This window comes from Denticeps clupeoides, chromosome 6, assembly GCF_900700375.1.
Source record: "Denticeps clupeoides chromosome 6, fDenClu1.1, whole genome shotgun sequence".
Taxonomy (NCBI): Eukaryota; Metazoa; Chordata; class Actinopteri; order Clupeiformes; family Denticipitidae; genus Denticeps; species Denticeps clupeoides.
In genome coordinates this window covers 23,117,395-23,145,391 of record NC_041712.1, presented here as the reverse complement: position 1 = coordinate 23,145,391, position 27,997 = coordinate 23,117,395, and the positions used below count along the sequence as shown (strand labels likewise).

General features: G+C 44.9%; 1 protein-coding gene and 1 pseudogene across 1 annotated transcript; one reads left to right on the top strand and one right to left on the bottom strand.

The window, feature by feature from the left end:
- Position 1: 1 nt before the first annotated feature.
- On the bottom strand, positions 2 to 5,564 carry LOC114792463 (upstream stimulatory factor 1-like). The gene is made up of 11 exons (XM_028983608.1): positions 5,447 to 5,564; positions 4,264 to 4,347; positions 3,903 to 3,952; positions 3,598 to 3,713; positions 3,324 to 3,449; positions 1,615 to 1,762; positions 1,476 to 1,530; positions 1,197 to 1,255; positions 1,026 to 1,120; positions 816 to 944; positions 2 to 651 (listed from the first exon to the last, which is right to left on the bottom strand). The coding sequence occupies exons 2-11, from the start codon at positions 4,269 to 4,271 to the stop codon at positions 565 to 567; spliced, it is 873 nt and encodes a 290-aa protein (XP_028839441.1). The 5' UTR covers positions 4,272 to 4,347; positions 5,447 to 5,564; the 3' UTR covers positions 2 to 564.
- Positions 5,565 to 13,636: 8,072 nt separating this feature from the next.
- Positions 13,637 to 27,027, top strand: LOC114792479 (tubulin-specific chaperone cofactor E-like protein; annotated as a pseudogene).
- The last annotated feature ends 970 nt before the right edge of the window (positions 27,028 to 27,997 follow it).

Genomic DNA, 27,997 nt, shown 5'->3' with positions numbered 1-27,997 from the left:
TCCACACACCATTCCATGCCAAGTCCTCATACAATGAGCCTGTAAAAAATATATTGTGTGTACAACTTGATGGTTTATTAAATTGTCAAATAACAGCCAGCAGTGCATCGATGACAAAATTATACATTTTGTAATTTGACAGCGTAATGAATTGTACTGTATCTCGATGTGAACTGACTAGCCGTGATACCTTTAAATTACGCAGAAAGGAAAGCAAATCAAATTGGCGAAAAAAAAAAAAAAAAATGTTCATCTTCTCGTGACTTCCGGTCATAGTGTGACAACCGGAATCCACATCGCAGGATGTAGCGTTCCACAGTCGACGCTTTATCGGTCTTTCGACTTCACCTACTACACGTCTTTTAAATGAACTCGGTGTCCATGGGTGGTGATGCAAAACAATCTAAACAAACACAGATGCGTAGTGCTCGTTACGATTCAGAAGACCGGGGAATTGATGACTGGGGCTTTTTGGGTGGTAACACTACAAGAAAGGGGGGGCGGGTAGGGGTTACAAATATAGTGCAGTTCAGAGTAGACCTTCTGCCACCCTTTGACCTGCCGTCACTGCGGCTCTGTGCTGGCGGCTACGATGCCGTGCTGTCGCATTTGACTTCTCAGCATCTGGTTCTTAGACTTCCACTCCTCCGCCTGGGCGAAGAGACGAAAACAAGAAACGAAACGTTGAAAAGGTAACGTGAGCAAGCGTTCAGGCGTGTACCGGCAGATAACGCGGTGTAAACAGGGTAATTACGTGCCGGTAGTCGACCAAAAAAAACGGAGCCCTGAGGTGAACCCACAGAGATATGCTGTACCTCCTGTCTGAGAAGCTGGTTGTCCATCCTCAGCCTCTCCAAGGTTTCCAGCTCATCCGCCAGCCTGCCGTTACTCTGCACCAGCTCCTGGATGTAGTCGCAGGCCTTGGACAGAATGCCACCTTTACTCTGTACGCAGAGACGGACGGAACAGGTAAGGCAAAGCGGAGACGCAAGACGGCGCGCCGGTCAGCGGCTGCGTGAACTCGCCTGTCCATTCTTGGTCGTGTCCATGTTGCAGTCGGGAATGGTTTTTGACAGCTGAACTATCCAGTTGTTGATCTTGTCCCTACGGCGCCGTTCCACTGCAGAGGAAAGCGGGTAACCAGGTATGACGGGGTATGAAAGAGGGCGCTGGGTGCTAGATGCCCACTCACGTACCTTCGTTATGCTGTGCTCGTCTCTTGTCATCCCTTGACGTCCGGGGAGATTCTGTCTTACTGAGGGTCGGAAATGAGAAACTTTGAAACTGGCATCACTGTTGCACTGGGACATCTGATGATGAAACTGAACTTGGCACTTTTCATTATCAGAGTCAACAAGTGCTATTTCACTACAAATGTTCATTTCCAATTACTTGCATATTTTTAGGCCCCACACACACACACACAAACAAAACTTCCCAGATGTTGGGATGCCAGATGTTGGGAAAAGGCGTACCTCTGACTGGCGGTGCCCAGAACATCCTGGGGAGACATCATTACATACAGCTGACCTGAGGAAAGAAGGCCAAAGGTCAGACAAGGCACAACACTTAGGCGTCCCATGAGTGGAACAGAGCGGCTGCACACGTGTTCACCTGTAGGCGTAGTCTGAGTGAGTATCGAATCGGGGGCTTGGACGTTGGTTACCATGGTAGCGGGTGGGGTGTCTGCAATGGTCGCTGGGTAATAGTAGTGCGTCTCCGAGCCCTCGGCTTCCAAACTCTCAGACTGTGCAAACACAGTCTAAGAAGGGAATTTAAGAGATTTATTTAATAAAAACATTTAAATATGTTTGAATACAGCTGCATGTTACAGATATAAGGAATTATACTTTAAGTAGAACTCTTAGCATTTAGTTATTTTTGCCAAATTAGCAATGTTTTTATTTCTTATTCATATGACCAACCTCAGCAAATAAGGCAATTTAATTATAAATAATTAAATGTGTGTGTGTGTGTGTGTGTGTGTGTGTGTATATATATACATATTCTGGCTGATGTTTTGGTCACTTTTGAATGCTGGCGGTGCTTTCACTCTGGTGCTAGCCTGAGACTACAACCCATACATGTGGCTCAGGTAGTGCGGCTCATCCAGGATGGCACATCAATGTGAGCTGTGGCAAGGAAGTTTGCTGTGTCTGTCAGCATAGTGTCCAGAACATGGAGGTGCTACCAGGAGACAGGCCAGCACATCAGGAGATGTGCTGGCCAAATCCACTGGTGCCCTGTGGTCTTCGCAGATGAAAGCAGGTTCACACTGAGCACATGTGACAGGCGTGACAGAATCTAGAGAGACCGTGGCCTGCAACATCCTCCAGCATGACCAGTTTTGGCAGTGGGTCGTTTTCTTTGGTGGGCCACACAGCCCTCCATGTGCTCGCCAGAGGTAGCCTGACTGCCATTAGGTACGGAGATGAGCTCCTCAGACCCCTTGTGAGACCATATGCTGGTGCGGTTGGCCCTGCTTTCCTCCTAATGCAACATAATGCTAGACCTCATGTATTTCTCCATCTACCAACGCCAGGTGGTTCTCCTCCAGGTATGGGAGGAGATCCCTAGGGAGACTTCAGGACGTTAAGGACATTAATTCACCCGGTCCTTATGCAGAGAGAGTGAAGGAAACCCCACCTTCCCGATGAGCCTCCTTTCTCTGCGCCACAGTGGTCAAAGTTCAACAATTTCCACAAATCACCAAACAATGTCATTATGATATAATCAATTATTTTCTGCACTGCATTGAGGCACAATATCAGGATTAATTATACAGTTAAGTTCAACACCCCTAGCTTGTAGTGTGTTTTTCCACTTAAATTTTTAGATTTTTAGATTAGATTCAACTTTATTGTCATTACACATGTACAAGTACAGGGCAACGAAATGTAGTAAAACGCTTGAGTGTGACTCCAAATCCAGACCACCATGGGATGATAAATTTCATTTCAATCAATAATTTTTGGTGATTTTTTGTCAGCACTTTCAACTGCAAAAAGTATTTAATAAGAATATTTCGTTTATTCAGATCTAAGATGTCTTATTTTTATTTTTTTGAGCAGAGTATTTAATGTGTTGTTTGTTTGTCTTTATTTTCCATTAAAATATAGTAAAAATTAATTGCTTTTTAAATTAATAAATGTATATAAAAACAGTGCGATTTAAAAGTGCGTCTTTTACCTAATTTTGTTGCCAAGGCAACTGCGTAATGACAATACAAAGTCTTTTTATTATGATCATGTAGTTCTTGTTAAGTAAAATGCTTTATTCATGGCCTCATTACTTAGTTTCGGTGTGCGTGTAAATATTGTAACCTGTGTAACAGCTGGTGTTACGGCATGCGTTGCGTTGGGAAAGCCGGTGACCACACCAACAGCTGCCGCTCCGTCCGGCTGACCATCAACCTGCCCATCGGTGACGTGAATCACACGGTACGTCACCTGCAGCAAAATACTAATTATTATTATTATTGTTTTGGCTTTTTTAGATGATAAATGAATGATCTATGTTTATGTCAAACAGTCATAAGTGTATATCCACTAACGTGCAGGTGGAAGATGCCATTGATACTACTAACGCCGCTCTTACCTGGCCACCAGTCCCTTCTGTTTTAAAGAGATACTTGATCGGCTGGTCTGTGGAGAATGTGGCTGCTGATTGGATGGTTGTGATGGCTGATGGGTCATCAGCTGTGGCTACAGCACCTTCGAGCAAAACACACACTCAGGGTTGAACCAGCTCAGCCAGCTCGACCAGTTTATGCCAGGGGAAATCCACACTAAACACGAAACTAGGAAAGCATGTTCCGGAAGCACAGAAACTACCTGATCCCTGCAAGAGGCTGAATGCAAGAGAATTAAAGTAGAAATGACAAAAAAAGACAGAGCACAAACCTTCTTCCATTACTGAAACATCCCCTCTAGAGTCTGGACTTTTCTGCTGCCTGTGGAATTCAAATACTGCATTAAAAAATACAACACACATATGACTGCACAATATTTTTTTTGTTGCTTTAGGCCACTTATTAAACAAATTTAATCCATTTGGACATGTTTATAACCCAAAACAGATCCGCTTTAGCAATCAATAATAATTATTGCATCTAGTTTTTAAGATTCAGAGAGGTAGTGCACGTGAAACCAGCAGTGTTTTGAGGTATCTAAAGTATAGTCTGATTTTATCCCATTGCTTGAAGTGCATGCAAAAAGTGGCCCAGAGGGTATTACTTAAAAAGAGACACAATGGTAATCTCACCCTTTCATTTCCACCAGCGCGCTTTTGACCTTAAAAGGGCTTCTCTGGCCTTTAAAACCCCAGAAAATCTATTTCATCAAGCACCTAAAAAACAGAAAAGTAAAAAAAAAAAGAAAAAAAAAAAAAAAAAAAAAAAGAAGGGGTCACAAAACAGGCCCCACGGCTGTGACCTCGGGCACAGAGACTAAAAAACAGACTCTGCTTGGTTTCACCTCAGCGCAGTTACTCGCACCTGACCTTCAGTTATAACATTCACTCATTAAAAAAAAAAAAAAGACAGATTTACGACATCAGCTTTATTATCCTGCCGATTCGGAGATACTCAATATCTGTGTAATTTCAGAAGAAAAGGGACCATTTCAACTTTAAAAAAAAAAAAAGGGCAAACGTACACATTATAGCATGTCCTGTAGACCTTATTATGAAGTTATGAAGAACGCCGGGTGTTTGGGTCATGCACCGCCTGAATAACCAGGATAATAATGTATTACTAGCAGTAGCCTGGTGTGTAACACACTCGCCTATGAACCAGGAGACCCAGGTTCGAACCCCACTTACTACCATCGTGTCCCTGAGCAAGACACTTCACCCTGAGTGTCTCCAGGGGGGGGACTGTCCCTGTAACTATTGACTGTAAGTCGCTCTGGATAAGGGTATCGATACAGGAAGCAACGCGACACCAGTGTACCCATAATGCATCAGTAACGTATCGTGGGCGAGGGATGGCGATATATCGCCGTATCGATAAACGGCGTCGCATCCTTCTTCTTTCATTTTTGACGTGCCGGTGTTGCGGTCCGCCGCCCGAGTTGGCGGGACCAATCGCAGAATAATTCCCGTGCCGAGGTGGAAAGGAAGAGGGCGAGAAGTCGGGACGGTCCGAGCAGGAGGGCGAGGCGGCGCGACGCCGTCCGACGACGCGCACACGGCCGCGTTTCCGCCGGTCGCGACATTTCACCGCACGTCGTTTAAAACGGGACGAATAATAATAATAATAATAATAAAACGCTCTGCCCGCGAACCTCCACGGACGCGAGCAGGCGCCGCTGCGACGCGACGCCCGGGACAATGGGAGATTCGCGCCCGGCGCCGCAAAAGGGTTCATTTCGAACGGGCGACGTTCAAAGACGGCCGAGCGCCGCCGGCGGCCCCCCCAAACGCCCGCGGGAAGCGTGCAAATTACCGGGAAAGCGCCGAAACTCATCCCCGCTGCAGCGTCCGCTCGGATCCAGGGCAGATAAACAATTTCTGACGTCTTTATGCCGCGACGGGCCCGAGGCAGCGCCCCGCCTGGGCGCCAGGGGGCGCCGCGCACTCGGCATTTTACCACACAGACACACATTTTGACGTCATAAATTACATTTGCAGCATTCACCAGACAGCCTTATCCAGAGCGACTTACAGTCAGTAGTTACAGGGACAGTCCCCCCCTGGAGACACTCAGGGTAAAGTGTCTTGCTCGGGGACACAATGGTAGTAAGTGGGGTTTGAACCTGGGTCTTCTGGTTTATAGGTGAGTGTGTTACCCACTAGGCCACTACCACCCTACTACCACAACACCAAATGAGTGATTTTAATATCACAGACGCAGAGAGTGTTTGGTTTTGGACGTTTTTTTATTTCAGTCCTGATCAGAAAAGGATGGTCAAATTGCATAGCGCTGGCATGTCAAATGAACACAACGGGGCAGAATAGAAGGCCGATATAACAGAGACCACGGCCACACACGTCATGCGTCAGATAATCTCTGCACGAAGGCACAAGGCCTGAAACGCTCGCTCAGTGGGGTCCAGGTAGGAACGAGGCGAGGATGAGGATGAGGAGCGGTGCTGCGCTGCTCTGCAGGATGGCGGCCGACGAGCACGTCCCGAGTGCATCTGCGGACACACACACACACACACACACACACACACGGGAAAAGAACGAGAGAAATTAGGCCCGTGGTCGGAATTGTCTGCGCGTTCGTGCGGCCGGAGCTCACTCTTGTCCACGGTGGCCGTTGTCTCCGCCCTCTGCGTTGCTCTGATGATGCAGGTGAACTGCTGGGTGACGTCCGGCAGGCCGGTCAGCGTGAGCAGGCACGCGCCGCCGCTGACGGTGACGTTGGCGCGGTTCTTGTACTTGGGGTCCTGGGCGTCGGTGGAGTTGGTGCTGGCCACGGTCCTGTTTGCTTGCACGTACTTGCACTGCGGGGCCGGCGTGTCAGGGGCAAACGTGCACACCATCCTCAGGTTGTTCTCCTTCGTGATGCAGGAGGTCAGGTCCACTTGCTGGCCAGTGGACAGGCCTGTGGAGCGGTGTAGGGTCAGTCTCGTAACATCAGCGTGGAACTTTTATTACGAAGACACATTCAAGTGCAGTCTAATCTAATTTTATATTTGGTTTAATCTGTGTGAATGTAGTACTTCAGTAACCTTACTCAGTAGGCAAAGGGAAGCAACGATGAGGAACATCTTCACACCTTCACAGCCGGAGGGGGGAAAAAAAGCAAAGAGACGGTGAGGAAATAGACACCGAACAGTGGGAATACGGAATTACGGAACCCCGCGGCGGCTCCATCGAACGGGCGGGGTCCAGATGGCTCTTCAAATATAGTCGCAGGCAAAAAAAAAAGAAAAAGTTATTATTTGACTGCAGATGTTTGAAATTATGTGAATTATGGCCGTGCATTAAACAAATCTGGCTCATTTTAATAAATAACCAGAATACCCCCCCCCCCTTCCATTTTTATAGCAGCTGGGAAGATTATGATCGAGTCAAGACTGTGCAGGTACAAATTCCTGACTGAACAGGACCTGGATTCCCTGGAATGTGAGTCGGTAGACGTGGAAATCCGCTGCCAACAAGATCTGTCTCTGGTTTTCCGTTTTTTAATTTTTTTTTTCCTATTGTTCAATTGCACAATTAAACTGCTGCAGACGGTCCCCAACACGGTGACGCAGCTTTTAAAATGCACAAAAAAATAAATCCATCCTCTCGCCTCTTTTGCGCGCCTGTGGCCGAGAGGCGCCGGCGCGCTGGCGGCTTTTTTTGGCATAATTTGACGCGGGGGTCGGTCTTACCTCGGATCCGTTTATCCCGAGCGCGGCGGCGGCGGCGAGGTCCGTTAGCGCGTGCTGGACGGCGCCGTTCTAATTGATGGGACGGTGCGCGCGCGGCGGGGCGGGGCGGGGCGTGGCGCGGCGGGGGCGGACACGCCCACTATACGGCGGGCGGCTTCCTCCTGGTCAAAAAAAGTTAATGTTTCGCATATCCTCTTCATCGTTTTTTTGTTTTTTTTTTCCCGTTTCCATTTCAGATATTTGCATATCTGCAGTAACATTCTTGTTAGGAAAAATATGGAGACAAATACACCGTTCACTAATGCATTTCTTGACTGATTGTGATGCACAAACGTCAGTGCTGTTACATTTATTCACAAGCTGACTGTCATCGTCGCCAAACACTGCAGCACAGCACATGGTGACACAACAAAATTTGTCCTCTGCTTTTAACCATCACCCTTGGTGAGCAGTGGGCAGCCATGACAGGCGCCCGGGGGAGCAGTGTGTGGGGATTCGAACCGGCAACCTTCTGATTACGTTCTGATATATTTGTGAACACCCTCAGATTTATTGCAATTTCCCTGATGGTGCTTCATTCACAAATGTCTCCAGTGTTTACAGCCAATCACATCAACTGATGTTCGAGAGACTGACAACATTGCGCTACTTTCATGCATTGTTGTGGTCTCTTGGTAGGAATTGCAAAGGTTTCATAAAATGAATCGGGACAAAAGTCATAAATGTAATGCAAATCCTGCAGTGTTTTGTTGTGGTAGTAACTGTGTTTCTGCTAAATTTAAGTTTCCCTGCTCACTTATCTCCATTGGTCACATGTCAACATGGACAGCCTGGTGTCTGGACAAACCCTGGACACAAGAATACGGCCTTAATGAAAGGGGAAGCTCAAGTGAAGTGAAGTGATTGTCACATGTGATACACAGCAGCACAGCACACAGTGCACACAGTGAAATTTGGAAACATTGACAAAGACAACAGGACATCAGTGTTCAGCCATAGTACCTTTATTACCACCTACTGCATGTTATCACATTGACCCTTGAATGAAAATGACAGACAGACGGAGCCAGATTCAATTCTGAAGTGTCTTTCTGTGTGCATGTATACAGCTATTATGCACAAATCATACCAATGATGGCAGTAGATATGAATAATCTGGCAAAAAGAAGCCTAGGTAAAGGCACGGAAGCCATGCACTACAACCGTTTAAAGTGCAAGCCAAGCAATGCAGCGAAAGTGCTGGAAGACTTTGGAAACGAGTCAAGCAGCAATATAAAACTTTTAAGTGACCCTTTTGTGGCTTCCATAGGAAATCTATTGCTCACTTCAGTGTGCAGTGCTACAGTGGGCATGGCCATAGATTAATTCTGTGCAGTGCTTCAGATATATTTTAAAAATGTGACGCTGCCTCTGGTATTTCCACCCATCATCAGTAATCAAGACTTAACAGACACAATCCCCAAATAAAAAAAGCAGCAGTCCTTATTGCAGATGGTTTCCAGGCCTAGAACATAAGCAAGAAAAACTGATCAAGCAATTATGCCACAAATTATGATATCAAAATCATTTAGTCTTAATTGGCCATTGGCATGTTTCAACCCGGGTTCCAGATGTTTCGATAAGAAGAAAATATTACAAAAATGCATTAGTGCAGTCAACCATTACACTTTGCAAATATGTGAATAGCTTATTATTAGCTTGAAGTGACACAGCAATTCTTACAGTAAAGAAATCCTGAAGACGATATTAAACATAGTCTGTGTAAAAATAAATTGATATTGCATTTCATAAACACTGGAAAAGACCTTGGAAGGATTTCTTGGCATAATTGCTGAATCATGTTCTTAAATCTTAAGTGAAGACCTATTATGCAAATAAATAAGTAAATATAATAGGCATGTACAAGAAGACAATGAGAGACAATACTGATGCTGTACAGCCACAAGGTCAAGCATTAAAATGATTGCATGCAATGTGGCATCCTCTCCCTTTTCTATTCAGTCACGTTATTCTTTGCCGAGTTACATGGAACAATTCATCCCAAATTCCTTTTCAATGTTTTGTATCACAAAAAATGCATATGCACATGAATCAGATACTATCACTGTGGAAATATGCTACAGCACTGAAACTGAGGAGTGACCAGAAATGAAAAAGTCTTGCAGGTCACCGAGAATGAATTGTGTTTGGGTTAAGACAGCAGAATGTTATTTTAGAAAGCAGTTAAAACTGAGCACCAGATACACCTTTACATGTTGGTGAGCATATGCTAAGTGCAATTTTGTTTTACGTTATAAATAATCTGAGGAGACGTATTGTACAATGGATTATGAAAGAGGAAGACAGACATGGCGGAGCGCTGTCATGCAGACAGCGACCCCAAGCACACAGGAAGAGATATTCCAATCATTCCGAGGAGCCATGGTGCGGCGTGGAAAATCCAGCTCACAGCAGAGCAGACAAGCACATTTCCTGGAGAAGAAAATGAATGCATGTCACTTACACGCTCCAATCGACAATGGTTAACTGTGTACGAACTGGCGGTGATGCATGTTCTACTCACTTTGGTGAAACGCCATGCTGTTCTCCTTCCAGGTGCTGCCCTGGTACACCCGGCAGGTGTATGTGTAGGACCTCTCGTCTGCCATGGGCGCCCAGGTTAGCCGGCAAATGCTCGGGGAGACCAGCGAGACGTTGGCACGCCGCCTGAACTCCAGCGTCGGTATGAGAAAGGAAGGAGTGTTGGGGTATGTGGTCCCGATAATTCGCCCGTCCTGCTTAAATTCGCAGAAGGGCCCCGGGATCTCGTTGGTGATGGGGAATTCACAGTCCACCCTCAGGTTCTTCTCAATGTAGGTAAGGCATGAGTAGATCTGCGGTCCCTGCGGCGTGTACCAGAACCCTGCCACACCAGTGACCAGCACTGGAATAAACAAAATGCACAGTTCTCTGTAAGCTTCCTCTCCTGCCTTGTTGCTTCTGGCTCACACAATAGTCACACCTTACACAAGCTATTAAAATTCATTTGGCTAAATGTGCAGCTGCATAATTTTATCCCTGCTTATCAATTCAATATGGTCCTGCCCCGTGGAACTTCTCCTCTCACCTAAAAGGAGGCTGGCAGTCCGCGTCGGATCCATGGCGCATGCGCGGACGAGTGCCCCCTTCCGGCCTGCTGCACAACGACACCGCAGGATTATTCCGTTATCTACACAGACGTGTGTTTCACTGTCAATTAATCGGCTGTATATACGCGTGTGTTTCTTTAAAATAACTCGGATTTTGAATTCTGGTCATAAACAAACAAACAAACAAAAAAATAATAGAAATAAGAACGTACAGAGCCCTCCACGGTGTTTATTGAAGAGGCCTATCGCAATGGCACTACACATAAGGGCATTTTCTAAACAGAACAAATACACAAGTGCTGCGTAGTTTCAAACCCTTTACTCATATTTAACGCGCAGGGCAAAAAAAAAGCAATGCAGTCAAGCCCAAATAATCTCGATCTAAGCAAAAAAAAAAAACATGATCCATGCCTTTCAAGGACGCCGAGCAATGGTGCGGGAGACAGCAGAGCATCCTCACCGGGGCCCTGGTTACGTGGCCGTGCCAGACACTGCAGGCAGCGGACGGTCCAGTAGAAAATGCAGAACAACGTGGCGTGCACGTTGACAAAAACTCACCTTTCCGCGGTCCGAAGGCACGAACCGTTGGCAGCACAATGTCCTCACCGGTCCAGAGCGCCGGGCTCCACGACGGAAAAAAAAAGATCCCCTGCGTCTTTAAATGTGCGTTGCAAATCATGACGGTCTACGGCAAGCCGCTCCAGAGATTTCACAATTATCAATAAAATAAATGTTGGGAATGATGGGGACAAATGCGTCCTCATATATTCTCTCAGTGGACTGTACTGTGTAATAGTACTGCATGCAATTTTATTCACGATGTTGGTTTTACAGTTTTATTGTGGTCATTATTAATAATAATAATTTACTATTTTATTGTTTTATTCGCTACCTATCTCTTTTCTTTTATCTGTGTGCAGATAAAACTGGTCAACTGCGTTGTGTTAAAGTGCTTTATGAATACAAACTGATTTACCATTTTTTCGTTTGCTGCATGAAATACTGACATAATGTGTGGAGAGAAAGAGACTCCTGAGCAGCAGTACAATATTGTTCTCCATCTGTAGACTTTTGCTTGCAGGAGAGACCAGTTGGGAGAGACCAGTTCTTCTAGAACATCTCTGCATACCACCATCATTTACTTTTCAATCAGGATTATTTGTGTGTTTTACCCGTTTAGTTCTCATCTTAAACTGTTTCAGAAATTTTTGCTTAAAACCTTTGCACAGTACTGTACTTTTAAAATACAGCATTCCTTTGAGAATACATTGATTTTGTTCCCTTCTATAATTGAAGTATGCTCTGCATACTATGCATGTAACAAGAGCTGCTCATCTTTGCCTAGACAAGACCTTATTCTGTTTCATTGCAGAACTATTGTTAAAGGGAAAAAAACGCACTGCTCTCAGGATTTATTAACCACTAATTTAGTTGCGTGTTTTTGTCTTTTAGAAAGGCTATGACATGTTTTGGTTTGAGGGCAAGGTGGTAAGGAATGTGAAGGGGCCTTAAAAGGGAAAAAAGAAATCTCCTCCCAGGGTGATTCAACAATCCATTCACGAATTCCATCCCATTTATTGTCATAAATAAATCCAGGGTGCAGGGCAACTCCATAACAGCCATGTTTGGGTGCTCTTCACAACAACAACAACAAACGTCTTGATCCCCATGGAATTTTAGACGTGTTGAAGCCTAGAGGTCTGAAATCAGCAGAGCAATTTGGACAGCAGGTTGCACTACCTCATTTATAAGCAACCCATATAACCATATATATGTGAGGGAAGTGATCCAGACCACAAGACTGCACCCTGTGGCTCTCAACAAGCCCTGGACGGTCATGTGGGCGGTTTGGTTTTGTTGACGGAGGTTAACGGCCACATTAACATAGGCCTATATCCTGATAATGTACACAAACACCCTGGCATGGTACAAAAAGAAATTCAAACCATGCAACATTTTTCTGCAGAATGAAAAGCACAAGGATCAGTAAAGTCCTCAGTAAAGTGCACAGAAGTACTCATTTCACTAGTTTAGCGCTGTCTGTTTCATTCTTGTCTATGTGTTTTTTATTAGATGTTACTCTTGCACTGCCTGTGTCCCCTGTTTGGACTGTATTTAACCCGGTTTGTTAATGTTGCACGTCTGCGCTTCATGTCAGGGTGGTAGTACCCAGTGGTTAACACACTCGCCTATGAACCAGAAGACCCAGGTTCAAATCCCACTGACTACCATTGTGTCCCTGAGCAAGACACTTAACCCTAAATTGCTTCAGGGGGGGACTGTCCCTGTAACTACTGATTGTAAGTCGCTCTGGATAAGGGCGTCTGCCAAATGCCTTAAATGTACATGTAAATGTATGTAACCTTGTTTAAGTGTTACTCTTGCACTGCCTGTGTCCCCTGTTTGGACTGTATTTAGCCCAGTTTGTTAATGTTGCACGTCTGCGCTTTATGTCAGTATGTAACCTTGTTTAAGTGTTACTCTTGCACTGACTGTGTCCCCTGTTTGGACTGTATTTAGCCCAGTTTGTTAATGTTGCACGTCTGCGCTTTATGTCAGTATGTAACCTTGTTTAAATGTTGCTCTTGCACTGATTGTGTCCCCTGTTTGGACTGTATTTAGCCCGGTTTGTTAATGTTGCACGTCTGCGCTTTATGTCAGTATGTAACCTTGTTTAAATGTTACTCTTGCACTGATTGTGTCCCCTGTTTGGACTGTATTTAGCCCGGTTTGTTAATGTTGCACGTCTGCGCTTTATGTCAGTATGTAACCTTGTTTAAATGTTGCTCTTGCACTGCCTGTGTCCCCTGTTTGGACTGTATTTAGCCCGGTTTGTTAATGTTGCACGTCTGCGCTTTATGTCAGTATGTAACCTTGTTTAAATGTTGCTCTTGCACTGCCTGTGTCCCCTGTTTGGACTGTATTTAGCCCGGTTTGTTAATGTTGCACGTCTGCGCTTTATGTCAGTATGTAACCTTGTTTAAATGTTGCTCTTGCACTGACTGTGTCCCCTGTTTGGACTGTATTTAGCCCGGTTTGTTAATGTTGCACGTCTGCGCTTTATGTCAGTATGTAACCTTGTTTAAAATGTTGCTCTTGCACTGACTGTGTCCCCTGGTTTGACGATGTCACCAGCAGAGGGCGCTGTGCGCGCGTTAAAAACCATCGCCGCTGTAACCCGAAGACGTTGAAAGCCGCGCTGGTCCCTCGTTCCTGGGTTCCAGCGGGCCCTGTCCTTCCAGGTGTCCGCTGTTCGAAGGCGACACGAAACGCGTGTCACGCTCAACCTGCAACGAGTCCGGCGGCTGCCGACAGCGCGCTGTTTCGCAGCCACTTTTTGAATTGAAACTCGCCAGTGACGTCATTTCCGGGATGAGGTCGACGTAAGACAAGTCAACTGAACTCAACAATAACAAACATTCGCGGTGACCGGAGTTAACGGTAAGGTGAACGTGGTAATCTTATTTGTTCGTTTTTTTTACACGACGTTCTGCGCCTGCTTCGGAAACGTCGCACGACGAGACGTTGGAAAATGTCAAGCGTTATTGAGTTATTTTTAGCCGCCTGCCCCCTAATGCCCTACTGTAACGCAGCCTGCAGTACAGTACGGTGCTTTTTAAACATATGTCGTCACTTTTAATCCGCACGAAGCACGAATTTTAACAAGTTTCGTTGCATTTCCATGACATTTCCTTGGTCGCAAAATAACCCTGCGGTTAAAAATAATTGCTGTAGTAAATATAGCCGCGTGTTTGTGTGTGTTTTCCTCCTGATCTTTTGCCGCACTGAACTCTGGACTGTCATCGTTTTTCATCGATAATAACAAAAAAGGGGAAATATGGTTCATGTTCGTGCATCACGGTGGTTGTGCCGGATTATATTTTTATAATCTTGACCCCCCCCCCCCCCCCAACCCCAAACCCCGCCCCCACCCGAGTTCGTAACAATCCGGTTGTCATGGCAGCGAGTTTTAAATTCCGCGACCTGTCGCTGCGCAGCTGCCCCCCACCCCTACCCCCAGGTGACATGTGGTCCTAACCCCCCATCTCATGGGTAAGACATAGTAAGATGATTCAGGACGCGTGCAGTAATAACAATTACTAAGCCTTTGTTAGGGGGGCCATGAAGATTCCCCCTATGCAGGACCGTTTTAAAATATTAATAATAAAATGTTAAGTCAACGTCTCAAAAATAAAATTCTCTCCTCAATCCTCTACTTATAGACTATACTATATATTTATAGACTATATATAGCCCCTACCATTTATGAGACGGCACCCCAGAACCATTTAGAAACCTGTTAGAATGGAATTATTTACCAGAAGCCGCGTTAGTTTGTTCACATCAATCTAACCAAATGATTATTAAATAGGACCACTGCATGCTGATGAGGCTATAAAATCAATGAAAAGGTTACCATTAAATGGTTGGTCAGAGTGTTAACCTGTTAACCTCAGCTCTGTTATAGGCTTTAAGGCCTAATCTGTGGACGATTAAGTCGTCTGTCTTCTGTTCATGGCGGTTTCTGTTGCATAGTATATTCGCAGGCATGCCAATACATTTTTTAAAAAATGCTAGCATAGTAGCAGAGGTCATGGCTACTTTTGTAAAGCCACTTATATATTATTGGTCGTATAGTTGTTTTAGTCTAGTCTTTGCATCCAGCTGTCGTTTTAGTCTTTATTAGTCTTAGTCGCATCCAGACTCGAATTATTCTATTGAAGTTTCAGTCAACTGAGTTTTTGATATTTTGCACGTGCACGGCTAGATTCAGAGCGGGTGTTCTGACAGATCAGCATACTTTGTCAGAATAGCATACCAGTAGAGCAAACTGATAGCCCTAAGCCTAACCCTAACCACACTTACGCTGACAAACATTACAGACGCGACCAAAATGTGACCGTGATCGCGCAACGTATGTGCATTACCCAAGGGTATGCTGATCTTTTAAAGCACTGGCCTCAGACTGAACATAGCCAACATTTACTGGTCATGCAGGCGGTTTTAGACGTGATATGTTACACATGTGCATGTGAAAATAAATAAGTAAGAAATACATTTGATCGGACAAATGTTTTGTGTAAATCAATCTCAAATCTTTGCGATGTGTTCAGGGCCACTTTGCCGCATGTATAACCAGAAAGTAAATGTTTTGAAGTTTGTAGGGGAGGTTTGTAGTAGCCTAGTGGGTAAAATCACAGGTTCAAACCCCACTTACTACCATTATGTCCCTGAGCAAGACACTGTCCCCAGGGGGACTGTCCCTACTGATTGTAAGTCACTCTAGATAAATGCTCTAAAATAGAAACGAGGTTATCCATTTTGTGAAATACTTTTTATAAGAAGCTGCGCTGTTGTAAGCCACAGAAGCCTACGTATGGCTACAAGACTCAGTTTTGCTGTATCGTGCACCATTCAAATGATAACATATCTAATGCAAAAATGTTCTCATACATTATTTACAAAATAGCAATATTTATCTAATTATAGATCATAAAAATGAATTAACACATATATAAATCTCACTTTTGTTCTTTATCTCACTTTGTCAGCATCTCTCCTCACCACTACAAGCCTTTTCTCAACAGCTGGTGAACATTCTATGTCCTGTGATGTCACTGCCTGGTGCCAAAGTTGGGATCCAGATGGGCTCCCTTCCATGCTGAGCCAAAGATTGGTTGTGTTGCGCTTCTCCTATCCTGGATATCTGGCATCAAGCAATTAATCTGTGAGTTGTTGTTTAATCTGAAATGGAAGTTTTTCCAGTCATTCTATGATCAGTGTGCAACTTCACCTTTTTTTCCACAGTCCCTTTGCACCTTGAGTCGTGTGTTCCGTCCAAAGGCTGTGCAAATATTTAACTATGTTAATGTCGATGGTTTTTTAAATATGTTTAGTGTCGTCACTGGCGGCTGTATTAAACTGCAGTCTAGTTGTATGGTCTCTTTTGTAAGAAAAAAAAAAATTTGACCTGCATGTAAAAAAAAAAACTTTACTCCACTGCTCTTGTTAGCCAAAATACTGGGGAGACGCAATGGAGGTGTCAGAGGAGACAGGTGGACGCACCTTGGTCGAGGTGATCAGTGACAAATACAGCCCAGACAACTTCCCCTACTGCCGAGGGCCTGGCAAGGGTGTGGTGATCCTGTCAAGCCCACAGAGCTCACCTGTCAAAGGTAACCGCCGGCCTTGCTTCTGTATACGTGCTTGGTGCTGTTGACGGAAAACCCAAGTGTCCTTTTATTCGTCAGACCGCCTGAACCTGCCCAGTGTGCTAGTGCTGGAAGGCTGTGGCATCACCGAAGCCGGGGACGAGTCGGAGGTCGCCACCTTTTGTGCCCACGTGGTGGAGCTGGACCTTTCCCACAACCAGTTGCGTGAGTGGTCTGAGGTGGGTTGGCAGTGTTGTTGCCAAGTGAGTTGCCTTTTGAAAAATTGAAGAAAAAAAACAAACAAACGCCAAGACTTAAGTGGAAAAACCCACGCCATATTGATTATTGTCAGTTACTTATTTCAGGTCAGCAAGATATTGGCAAACATTCCAAACCTCGACTTTCTCAACCTGAGCATGAACCCTCTGTCTGGGTCTAACCTTGAGCCGTCTGCAGCCGAAGCCTTTTCAGGGCTCCGCCGTCTGGTCCTCAACAACACGCGCGTGTCCTGGGACGTGGTGCACACGATCACGCGGGAAATCCCTGAGTAAGGACCCGGACATTCTCTCTTTATCATTGATACGGGACACCAGGATGTGCTTTTAGTCTGTAACACCCACCGCTGGCGTGTGCTTTACATGTGTCCGGCCCAGGCTGCAGGAGCTCTTCTTATCTCTGAATGAGTATGATTCTGTGGCCCTGTCCCCTGTCCCCTGCCCGTCCCTGCGGCTGCTGCACATCACTGACAACCAGCTGCAAGACTGGAGCGAGGTGCGCAAGCTGGGCATGATGTACTCGGGCCTGCGGTCCCTCATCCTGGCCAACAACAGTCTGAACTCAATCCTGGAGCCACAGGACTCGCTATGCCGCCTGTTTCCCAACCTGAAAAGCATCAACCTTCACAACTCGGGTACACGAACAGGGCTCATTCATTATTCACTTGTTGTGTGTGGTGTTTATTGAGGGTTAAGCACATTGTTAAAGGTCCCTTGATAGGAAATTTGTATATTGGTCTTAGGGGTCCCCTAATACTGTATCTGAAGTCTCTTTCTGAAAATCAGTCTTGGTGCAGAATTCCCCAGGTTCCCAAGGACGTGCCATTTGGGTGTGTGTAGCTTTAAATGCTAATAAGGAGGAGAGAGGGGACGAGGAGGAGAGCGCCCTATAGAATGTGAAAGTGAAGTGATTGTCATTGTGAAACACTGCAGCACTGCACACGGTCACACAACAAAATGTGTCGTCTGCGTTTAACCATCACCCTTGGTGAGCGGTGGGCAGCCATGACAGGCGCCCGGGGAGCAGTGTGTGGGGACGGTGCTTTGCTCAGTGGCACCTCAGTGGCACCTTGGCGGATCGGGATTCGAACCGACAACCTTCTGATTAGGGGGCCGCTTCCTTAACCGCTAGGCCACCGCTGCCACCAATGTCAGAAATTACATAATCAACACCATTCACCAACCACAATGTTTGGCGCAGACAGGAAGTCGTGTAACCTTTGCCCTTATGGCGTCATAAGGGGACAAATTCCACATTCGACCATCTGAGCTACCGTTCTCTGAACGGTGAAGCAGAATCCAAAGCACTCTTTACACCTATCGCCATTTCTAGCCACTGCAGGACCACAGACAGGCTAGAGGAACTTGTATTACTGTTAAATCATCTGAATAAATGAAATTTTCATATCAGGGGACCTTTAACAATCTTTTAACACATGAATCATTTAAAAATTAATCACCATAACGACTGGATTCATTTTGACAGACATATGTTAAATGTTAAATAAAAATTATGCTGTATAAAAATATATATGATATACACTTCCTGTCACAGGTTTCACACATTTTTCTCTTAGGGTTTTTATTTTACTGAGACTTCAGCAGTTGAGGTGTACAAAAGTAACCAAGTAACCGGTAAAGCGGTGTCAGCGGATTCAGTTGGAGATGCCACGTCTGAAATGACAAAAAGTGGTTTGACTGGGTCATGAGCTTGCTGAGCTGGTTTGAGATCAACTGGACAGAACAGTAAAAGCTGCAAAAGACATATATGTAGGGAATAACTTTTGCAGAATTATATTTTTTTCCATTTTAGAAAGATGATTATGATTTTTGTGTATTTACATTTTTTTTTACAAAAAAAAGCAGTGTAGAAAAATGTACATGGTCTGCATAATGATGCCGTGCGTGTGTGTGTTTGGTGAAGGACTGAGTGGCTGGGAAGACATTGAGAAGCTCACATGTTTCCTCAGCTGCGGGAGGTGCGGTTGATGGGCATTCCTCTGCTGCAGCCCTACACCACCACAGAGCGTCGCAGCCTCATTGTGGCACGGTGAGTGGAGCACGAGAAGGTGGAAGTAGGATCAGATAGATATCAGTAAATAGTTGTATTTTGATCATTAGGCAAAAATAGCCAGTACCCCTAAAACATCACAAGACCACTGGGGCAGTGGTGGCCTAGCGGTTAAGGAAGCGGCCCCGTAATCAGAAAGTTGCCAGTTCGAATCCTGATCCGTCTCCGTCCCCACACACTGCTCCCCAGGCACCTGTCATGGCTGCCCATTGCTCACCAAGGGTGACGCGTTAAGTGCAGAGGACACATTTCGTTGTGGCACCGTGTGCTGTGCTGCAGTGTTTCACAAAGACAATCACTTCACTTTCACTTTTCACTTCACTTTTTACCAAGGGTGATGGTTAAATGCAGAGGACACATTTTGTTGTGTCTCCATTTGCTGTGCCGTGTTTCCCAATGACAATCACTTCATTTTTACATACTGTGCGTTTCCTGAAATTTACATTAGACATTACCATTAAAAAGTCCTATTTTCTAATATGCGCTGGTCAGTAACTCACATACGTCAGGGTCTTATGAAACTAGCTGTGATCGGTTGTAATTCATAGTAATTTGCTGCTTTTTATCAGGAGATTGATCATTTTAGTCTCCCTAGAGCAGCGTAAGGTCAAGTGTGTTGATCAGGCACTAACTGGCTAGGCTAGTATCGGCATATTTTGCATTTATTTTGACCCACCATGTTCGCATATGTAAAATGTTGTGTCATTAAAGGACTGATTGGTTGTGACTAAATGTCATGACAAATGACAACTGAGGAATAGGTCATAGAGCATCGGTCTGTGTTTATATCGTGAGGCAGCACTCTAGTTGTGTCTAGTTTCCGATTAGAAGCATGTATTCTAGTTAAGTGTGATGCTGCTCGGAACACTGTCACTCCCTGGTTATCTCTGCGCTGCAGGCTTCCAGCTGTCGCCGTCCTGAACGGCAGTGTGGTGACAGACGGGGAGAGGGAAGACGCCGAGCGATTCTTCGTACGATATTATCAGGACAGCCCCGAGGACGAGCTTCCACAGAGGTGATAACGCACACCCGCGCACACACACACCTCACATACACCAATAAGACATAACATTAACACCACCATGTAATAGGCTGCAAAAGTAGCCCTGATGCATGGAGGCACGGCCTGAAAGAAACCAGGTACCACGTGGTATCTGCCACCAAGCTGCCAAAAGCAGATCCTGTAAGTCCTAGAAGTACCAAGATAATATATTTGTGGATCAGATTTGTTTTTAATGCTCGATTGGACTGAGATTTGCACACCAGCTCAACTCCTTAAATATGCTGCTGTGTTCCTCAGACTAGAGCTGACTCAGTGGAACCTTGACAGTTCAGGATTTAAACCCGCAACCCTTCGGTTATGAGCCTGCTTCCTTACATTTACATTTACATTTACAGCATTTATCAGACGCCCTTATCCAGAGCAACTTACAACCAGTAGTTACAGGGACAGTCTCCCTGGAGCAACTTAGGGTTAAGTGTCTTGCTCAGGGACACAATGGTAGTAAGGGGGATTCGAACCCGGGTCTTCTGGTTCATAGGCGAGTGTGTTACCCACTAGGCTACTACCACCCTCCTTACCCGCTAGGCCTCCGCTGGCCTTAGCGGCCGCTTCACAGCTTGTGAACTAAACACAATAATTTTTTTGTTTTGTGGCACCTGTACAGGCATCACAACACTTAAAGCGCCTCTTTCACCATTCCCAGTCGGTCCCATGGTAAAAATCCAGTCAGCATAACACAGAAATGCCTGATCTCAGATCAGTAAGAGCAATCCCCCCGCTTTGAGGATCCCCGAGTTAAAATCGTTTTGTCACTTCTGGGGATTCCTTGCCTTTTGCAACTCGAATTTGATTTAGGGGTGTTGGGGCGGTGCCTGTTCCCTCTTTCTCTCCCCTCAACCCATTCTTTCTATTCCAGACCTCACAGTTGAAATGGTTGGGGAGGTGTAGTGGGATCTGGAGGCGATGCCGGGAAGCAGGTCACCCACACCTTTTCGCCCACCACATTCCACTTAACTTGGGGAGAGTGCGGGGGAGAGCGTTGCGGGAATGGCCGCAGTGGACTCTCCTGCTGGAGAAGCTAACCTTTGAGAGACAATGTGGCCAGTCTCTCCATGCTCAAAGACACCTTTGTTTCGGCATACTTAGATCAGAAAACTGATACGCAAGGTGGCAGCTTGAAGTTTTTTTAATTTTATTAATTTTTTTTGTATTTCCCCCTCTCCATCTGTAGTTGTATGGGGATTGAGGTGTCAGATTTTTTTTTTTTTTAAAGTAGCGCCCCATTACCCCATTTCTTGCCTCGTTCTTTTTCTTGTTGTTGTTAAGTTGTCCTTTAAAGGGATTAAAGAACAGTCCTCTGTGTGTAATTGTAGCTGGTCCACTGCTGTCCATGTGGCCATGTGATCACGGACGTTCTGATGAGAGGCGACTGGCGGGGTTTCCACAGTGATTTGGGAGAAATGCAGGGTGTCCTATGACTCAATCTTCCCCTCAAGGTTGATTCATTCTTAGGATGAGAGGCTGTGAAAAGCAAACAGGTTTGGAGGTTTGGAAAGTTGACATGTTTAAAAAAAAAAAAAAAGTATCAGGAAAGAACGTGACCCTGTAGTGACCCGTCCGCAGACTGAGATCAGAGCTGGTCACTGCCGTTGAGAGGACGGAGATCTGACACAAGCCGGGGACACCTCAGAGCCTTTGAGTAACACTAACCTTGGCCGTAGCACGAGAGAAAGTGAGAAAAGGGAGACTCCCTTTGAGAAACCTTAATCGCTCCTACATCAGAGTCTGGCCACGGTTTGCCGAAGGGACGATTTCAGCGGATGGGTAGGGGCGAGGGACAGTGCTGGACGAGGTAATCGCTTGATTCTTGGCTGTCTTTGAGGAAACAAAACCTTGTCCCACACAAAGGAAGCGACCTGTGACAATCTTAGGCCAAACCCAGCAAGAAGGGTGTGGGGCAGAACGTGCAAGAATGAGGAGAATGAAAACGGAAAGTCGGGTGAAAAGTGGCCAAGCTGCATCCAGTTTCCCTGCTGTTCTTCCCCCGTGGAACAGCGGGGAAACAGAGAGATGGGGCGGACTGGAAAGGCCAAGAAAGAGAGAAGGGAAAACCCTGGGCAGAGGGAGAAGAAGGGGAGAGCGAACTCCCGAACTGTGATGGCCTTTGAGTAACTGAGCCCCGGGCGGCGGGTTCGCGGCTACAAGCTGGGAGGCAGAGCTGGGGCTGAAAGATGTAGGCGAGTGGGACGAGAGGAGGAGATTTGGAGAGATATGAGAAAGAGGGAGAAGGCCTCTGACGGCCTTTGAGTAACCATAGACCCAACGATGAGTGTTTGGAAAGAGTGTAGAGATCCAGGGTTGGGATTGGGGCAGAAGGGGCTGAAAAATAATCGCGGCTGAAACCTTTGAGCATGTCATTATTCATGCCGGTAACCAAGTAGATAAGATCATGCAACTCTAGACAGTATGATGTGGCCAACAGAGGCCATTTAAATCCGAGATTTAGCATTCTTTACACATGCTGACCTTTTTCCGATTTTCTATATCCTTAGATTAGCATTATGGAGTGCATTAATTGTTTATTAAATAGTATTAACAGAGCTATGGACCTAATTCTTTTAAAATAAGATGTCCGTGTAATGCTTATTCATGAATGTTTATCTGTAAGCATTGAGCCGCTGCATATCGCAGCCATGGTATATGGTTTCGCTGGAATAATTCTATAGATTTCCTGTCCAGTGAGATTGTGGGCGAAATACAGCCGCTGCTTTTGTCTAGTGTCATCCTAGATAGAACTAATGACTGGGCGAGGAATCCAGGGCACCCACGTTATCACCGCTAGTGTGATTTAGCCGCGTTTAAGAGTGCTAAGCGCACTAAATGAGAGCTTTGAGTGAAACAGTGCCATTCTGAGACAGAATGGCACTTTGTACAGGCTGAATTCCCATGGCAGGCCAGTGAGCTTTAGGCACAAACCCAGGCAAGGGGCTCGCTTTGTGGGGAGACTTTTTGGGCAGGCAAGGGGAAAATTGCTTTGATTGGCTCAGCTGTTACAGTAGCTCTCAAAGCAAAGTCTTTCTTCCAGATTTTATTTAATCGTTCCTGGGTCTTATCTCTGCCGCAATCCCCCTGTGGGGGTGGGGGGTGGGGGTGAGAGCTTTCTCACGGCAAAGGGACTCGTTGTGCTGCTTTGCGCACACACACACACACACACACACACACACACACACACACACAACCCTTTACAAACTATTAGTCATGCTCGCCAATAAGCAGACTTATTCAGGATTACTTCTTCAAGGTACTCTCCCATTCTAACTCTCATTCCCGAAGGCCCTTTTCTATTATTTGTTTATATTAAACTCACTCTAAAGCTATTTCAGAGGTTCTGTACAAGATATAGCACATCGTAATAATCTGTTAATCTGTCTGCGTGTTTGCTTTGGCTGTGCATGGCGTTCCTGTGTATTGTTCCTCAGTTCTGAGTGTACAGTGGCATCATGTCTTAGATTATACTCAACATTACATATGTCAGATCCGATGTCAGATCTGTCTGTCCTCACTCTCAGATTGCACATTCTCACTTCGCTCAACATTACACTACATATTTACCTCTTGCACATTATATTATTTATATTACATTACACAATACACAGCATTAAAAATGTGCCAGTCACAGGCTTGGAGGAGATTGATTTTATCATATTCAGCTTGTGAGTATCTAGGCAGGTTTCTGAAGGAGTTCAGTTACAGTTGAACTTGTTGATCATGCGAGTAATGTGTTAGGACAAGAGCCCGTCTGACATTAAGATGCTTCATCAGGATTTGGTTTCATTGAAGATGATGCTAGATGATAATGGCTCATCGAATTACTACGTTTAGCTGCAGACAGAGCTGGATGAGACAAGACAGATCGTTGAAAAGCGATGTGAGGTCCAGCAAGCTAGTAGAGCCAAGGCTCTGGACCAAAACATGAACCAATTGACCTGAGAAGAAGTGGAAATGGCAACTATATGACATATTGTGCATTGGGAAGGGAGGGTTTGCCAAGGTTTATGAAGCCAAGGATCGTCAAGCGGGTTAGTTTGTCGTCGTAAAAGTTCAACAGTGCAACAGTGCAACCTAAATCAACCATGGTAGAAACCACTGTTCTAGAGAGGCTAGACCACAATTACATTACCAGGCTTATTAAGACATACTATTTACATTTCCAGATTGACTTACACTCAGTAGTGACAGGGACAGCCCCCCCTGCAGACACTCAGGGTTAAGTGTCTTGCTTAGGGACACAATGGTAATAAGTGGGATTTGAACCTGGGCCAAGGCGAGCGTGTTACCCACTAGGCATCTGTGCACAGTCACGGAGTCTTGTGAAGGTGGCGATCTATACAAGTTCTGCATCGTATCCATGACAAAGGTTGTTTCCACAAGGGTATCAAACCAGGAAATATGATGATGCTGGCTAGGTGAGAATTGGTCAGAAGAGAACGCACTAGGGTGGCTGGGACATATTACATAGTTTTACATAGTGAACCACGTCACATGGTGCTGCATGGGTTGCCGCCATATTCCATCACCCCCGCAGCCGCATGTCTCCTTTTAAAAGTCATGTCAATTACAGCTGATGATCTATGCCCGAACCTGATTGGGCCCTATTTTACTCGGGCTCTGGCTTGCACAAACTTGGGGAACAAATCACTGTTTTTTAAGTTAAGCCTTTAAAGGTTGTCTTAAGTTAAATTTAACCATTTTCATTTGACTTTTGTTTGTCACATTTGCACACATAGCGTAGAGTCATTGAAAAGTCATGGAAAAGTCAGGGAAATTCTTTTGTAAAAATGTGTAAGACCCTGATGGTCCCTGGGCATCATTCTCATTCTTTTGGCAGAGGGCAGATGTCCTGTCTTTTCTGGCAGCAAACAGTCAGCTACTAGGCACTGGATGGGCACCAGCGAACCTCCAATGCTTAGGAAGGAAAGGAAGTGGTGGGGGCCACTTCACAGTTTCCTGGAGGTCACAATAAATAAAGACCCAGCGCAGAGGTCGAGTGTCGAGGAGCTACTGCAACACAAATTTGTGTGCAATCTGGAGAGTGATGCGTCCTCTTCGGCAGGATGCCTGCACCACTGTAGGGCCCTGGGCTAAAAATGTACAAACAAAGCTCTGAATGGTCTGCCGGCTCTTCCCCAAACTTTTCCACAGATGAAAAAATGTGAACGGTTTGGAGTAAATGAAGATGGAACACAGAAGAAAACGACAAATTTAATGGCGGCGAAACAAATTATACACTTTTGAGTGATTAGCCATCTGAAATGAGCTCTGGAAGCTCTGGTACAACATCGTGACCACAGTCTACACAAAAAAAAACCTTCACCAAAAAGGAAGATATTTGTAGAGTAATATCTATGCAAACTATCCATTTGGGCTTTTTGAAATGTATTAGAACTATAAAATTAATTTGTTTCACTTTCACATGTCACTGCAGTTATTCCATCTATTACAGCTATTTTGGGGGTTGTAATATAATATTTAGAATTATAATATATATATGATTTAGAATTAGTATTAAAATAATATTTTACTAATATAATTGTCATATAATAATTTAACTGTTTAGCGTTGTAATAGTTAGAATTCCAATAACAGAAAGTAAAAACTTTTCTCAGAATGCAATATAAAACTATTTTTAAAAAGTGCAATCCAAAGAGCGTTCTTTGGACTCTACTTCTTGTGTGCATTCTGCTGTGCTCATCTTTTAATTACGAATGGGAATTACTGGGCATATCACTGGTCAATCTGGATTATTGATACCTCATTAGGAAGTCGTTACCTGGACATGCAGCCTGCGTATGTCAGGCAGACCGTAGCAGGTAAATGACACCATGCTTTCAAAAGTATATACACAGCCAATGTGTGAATTCTTCATTTGTCACCAGCAAAACTGACCTGTACATTTCCATTTTTATTTGCCCAAATTAATTTTAACATGCATTTTGAGTGCGGTGCGGTCTAATGCAATCTAACGCAATCTTTGCACTAAATCCACACCAGAATTTTTGCACAAACTCTTTACTCTTTTTACTCTTGCACAATTTTTTTTACAACTTTTTTTACTTTTCACTTTTTTCACACCTTCACCCTACCTGTTACACCTATTTTATGTTTTATGTTAAAGACATAAAAGTGTAATATTTGGTTATGTTTGCAATATTTGCATATTGGTTCATTGTTTACTTGCAATATTTGCAATACTGTAGTCAATAGCAGTAGCTAAAGCATTTCACTGCACATCATATTGTGTACGACTATGTATGTGACAAATAAAATATGAATTTGAATTTGAAAGAAACAGGTACTTTTGACAGTTGCAGTCGGTTTAAGACTTTAAGTAAATGTCTTGTGGTCTCTTGTGTTCCTCAGGTACCACAGCCTGGTGTCCCGATATGGGCGCCTTGCCCCGTTGGCTGAAATTGACCTTCGCCCTCAGTGCAGTGTCCTCGTGAACATGCGTTATGGCGAGCAGGTGGAGCAGCTGACCCTCAGGCTGGAACAGACTGTGGCCGAGCTGAAGAAACAACTGAGGCCGGTAGTGCAGCTACCACCCAACAGGATGCGGGTCTTCTACATTGACCAGCAGCTTGGCTATGCCCTCGCCCCCCAGGAACTGAAGTATGGCGCCCGGGCGCTGCACTCCTACAGCATGAGGGATGGAGATGAGATTTTGGTTATGCCTAAGAGTCAGTGATGTAGAAATCTGTGCCCAAAGAACCTGCTTATCCTGAATCTGGTGGCTTGGGGTGGAGGAAATCATGGACGATGCTATGCTGTCACCTAATAGGGGTCTTTTTGTAAGGATATTGGTTGGTTGTAATTTACAATGTTTTCTTCCTGGCTCAGAGAGCCAAAGGTGGTGGATTGTCGACCTACAAAAGGTGAGGTGTAATATTGGGTTTTGATCAAGCTTTCTTTTGTGAGTGCTAAAAGTGAACAAATGTCAAAATGACAAAACATAAGCCCTCGCTGGGACTTTTTATAAACAATTTTTATGGGCACAATTTTTGGTGAACTGAACATCAGGGGTTGTCACTGTTTTATCCAATTTATATTACCTGTTGTCTTGATTCTTGTGAGGTAAGTTGTAATTTAAAGCACCATAGCTGCAAAGTTGACAGTGGCATGGACATTCTTTACACAACCTTTTTATTTGCTCTTTATTGTCTTGGGCCTCATTCACCAATTTCTGCTTGATTTACCCCACCCTCGTTCTTGAAAAAGATATAAATTTGGTTCTGGCATTTCTAAAATGAGTAATCCTACCATTGTTCCTAGTGAGTTTAGGTGAACCCTAGGCTGTGTTCACAATTCTATCTAGCTGTTCTCGAAAGCCAAAATATTTTTCAAAAGTTGTCATGTGTGACACACCACGGCACAGCACCCAGTGCACACAGTGAAATTAGTTCACTGCATCCCATCCCTGAGGAAACTTTGGGCGGCCATGAAAGACGCACAGCGAGCAGTGTGTGGGGACGGTACTTTGCTCAGTGGCACCTTGGCAGTTCGGGATTCGGATTTCTTCGGGTCGGAGCAATTATTATACATTTTTACACTAAAATGACTGTTACTCATCCCAGCTCTAAAGCAGTTGCTGAATGAGGCGCCTTTGTGTTGAGTAATATTTTTATTAAATTACAGAATTTCAGTAGACAGTGGCCTGTCTATGAACACAGATTGTGTTTTGCATTGCCAATGCCAAGAGGTTGCAGAAATTGTGACGAAGTCTTTCAGAAAGAAAAACCCTATAGAAGCTGTTCTCTGTGCATCTCAGGAATAACAGATCGTCTAACGTCAGATTGAGAAATAGTGCACTTATGTCTGTGTCAGTTGTCACTTTCTTAATGATTTTGCATGTATATGCGTGTACTGTACCATAAGGTTGTGAAGGGAGACGTGTCTAAGCACTTCTGTATCCCAAGGGGTACAGTAAATATAGTGCGCTTGATGTTAAATTTAAATTTTTGGCTAAAGGTGTATTCTGGAATTCAA

Coding starts and splice junctions, on each gene's coding strand:
- LOC114792463 (XM_028983608.1), bottom strand. Junction 1,763..3,323: donor TAACACCAGCTGTTACACAG/GTTACAATATTT, acceptor TTCCCTTCTTAG/ACTGTGTTTGCACAGTCTGA. Junction 1,121..1,196: donor ACGAGCACAGCATAACGAAG/GTACGTGAGTGG, acceptor TTTCCTCTGCAG/TGGAACGGCGCCGTAGGGAC.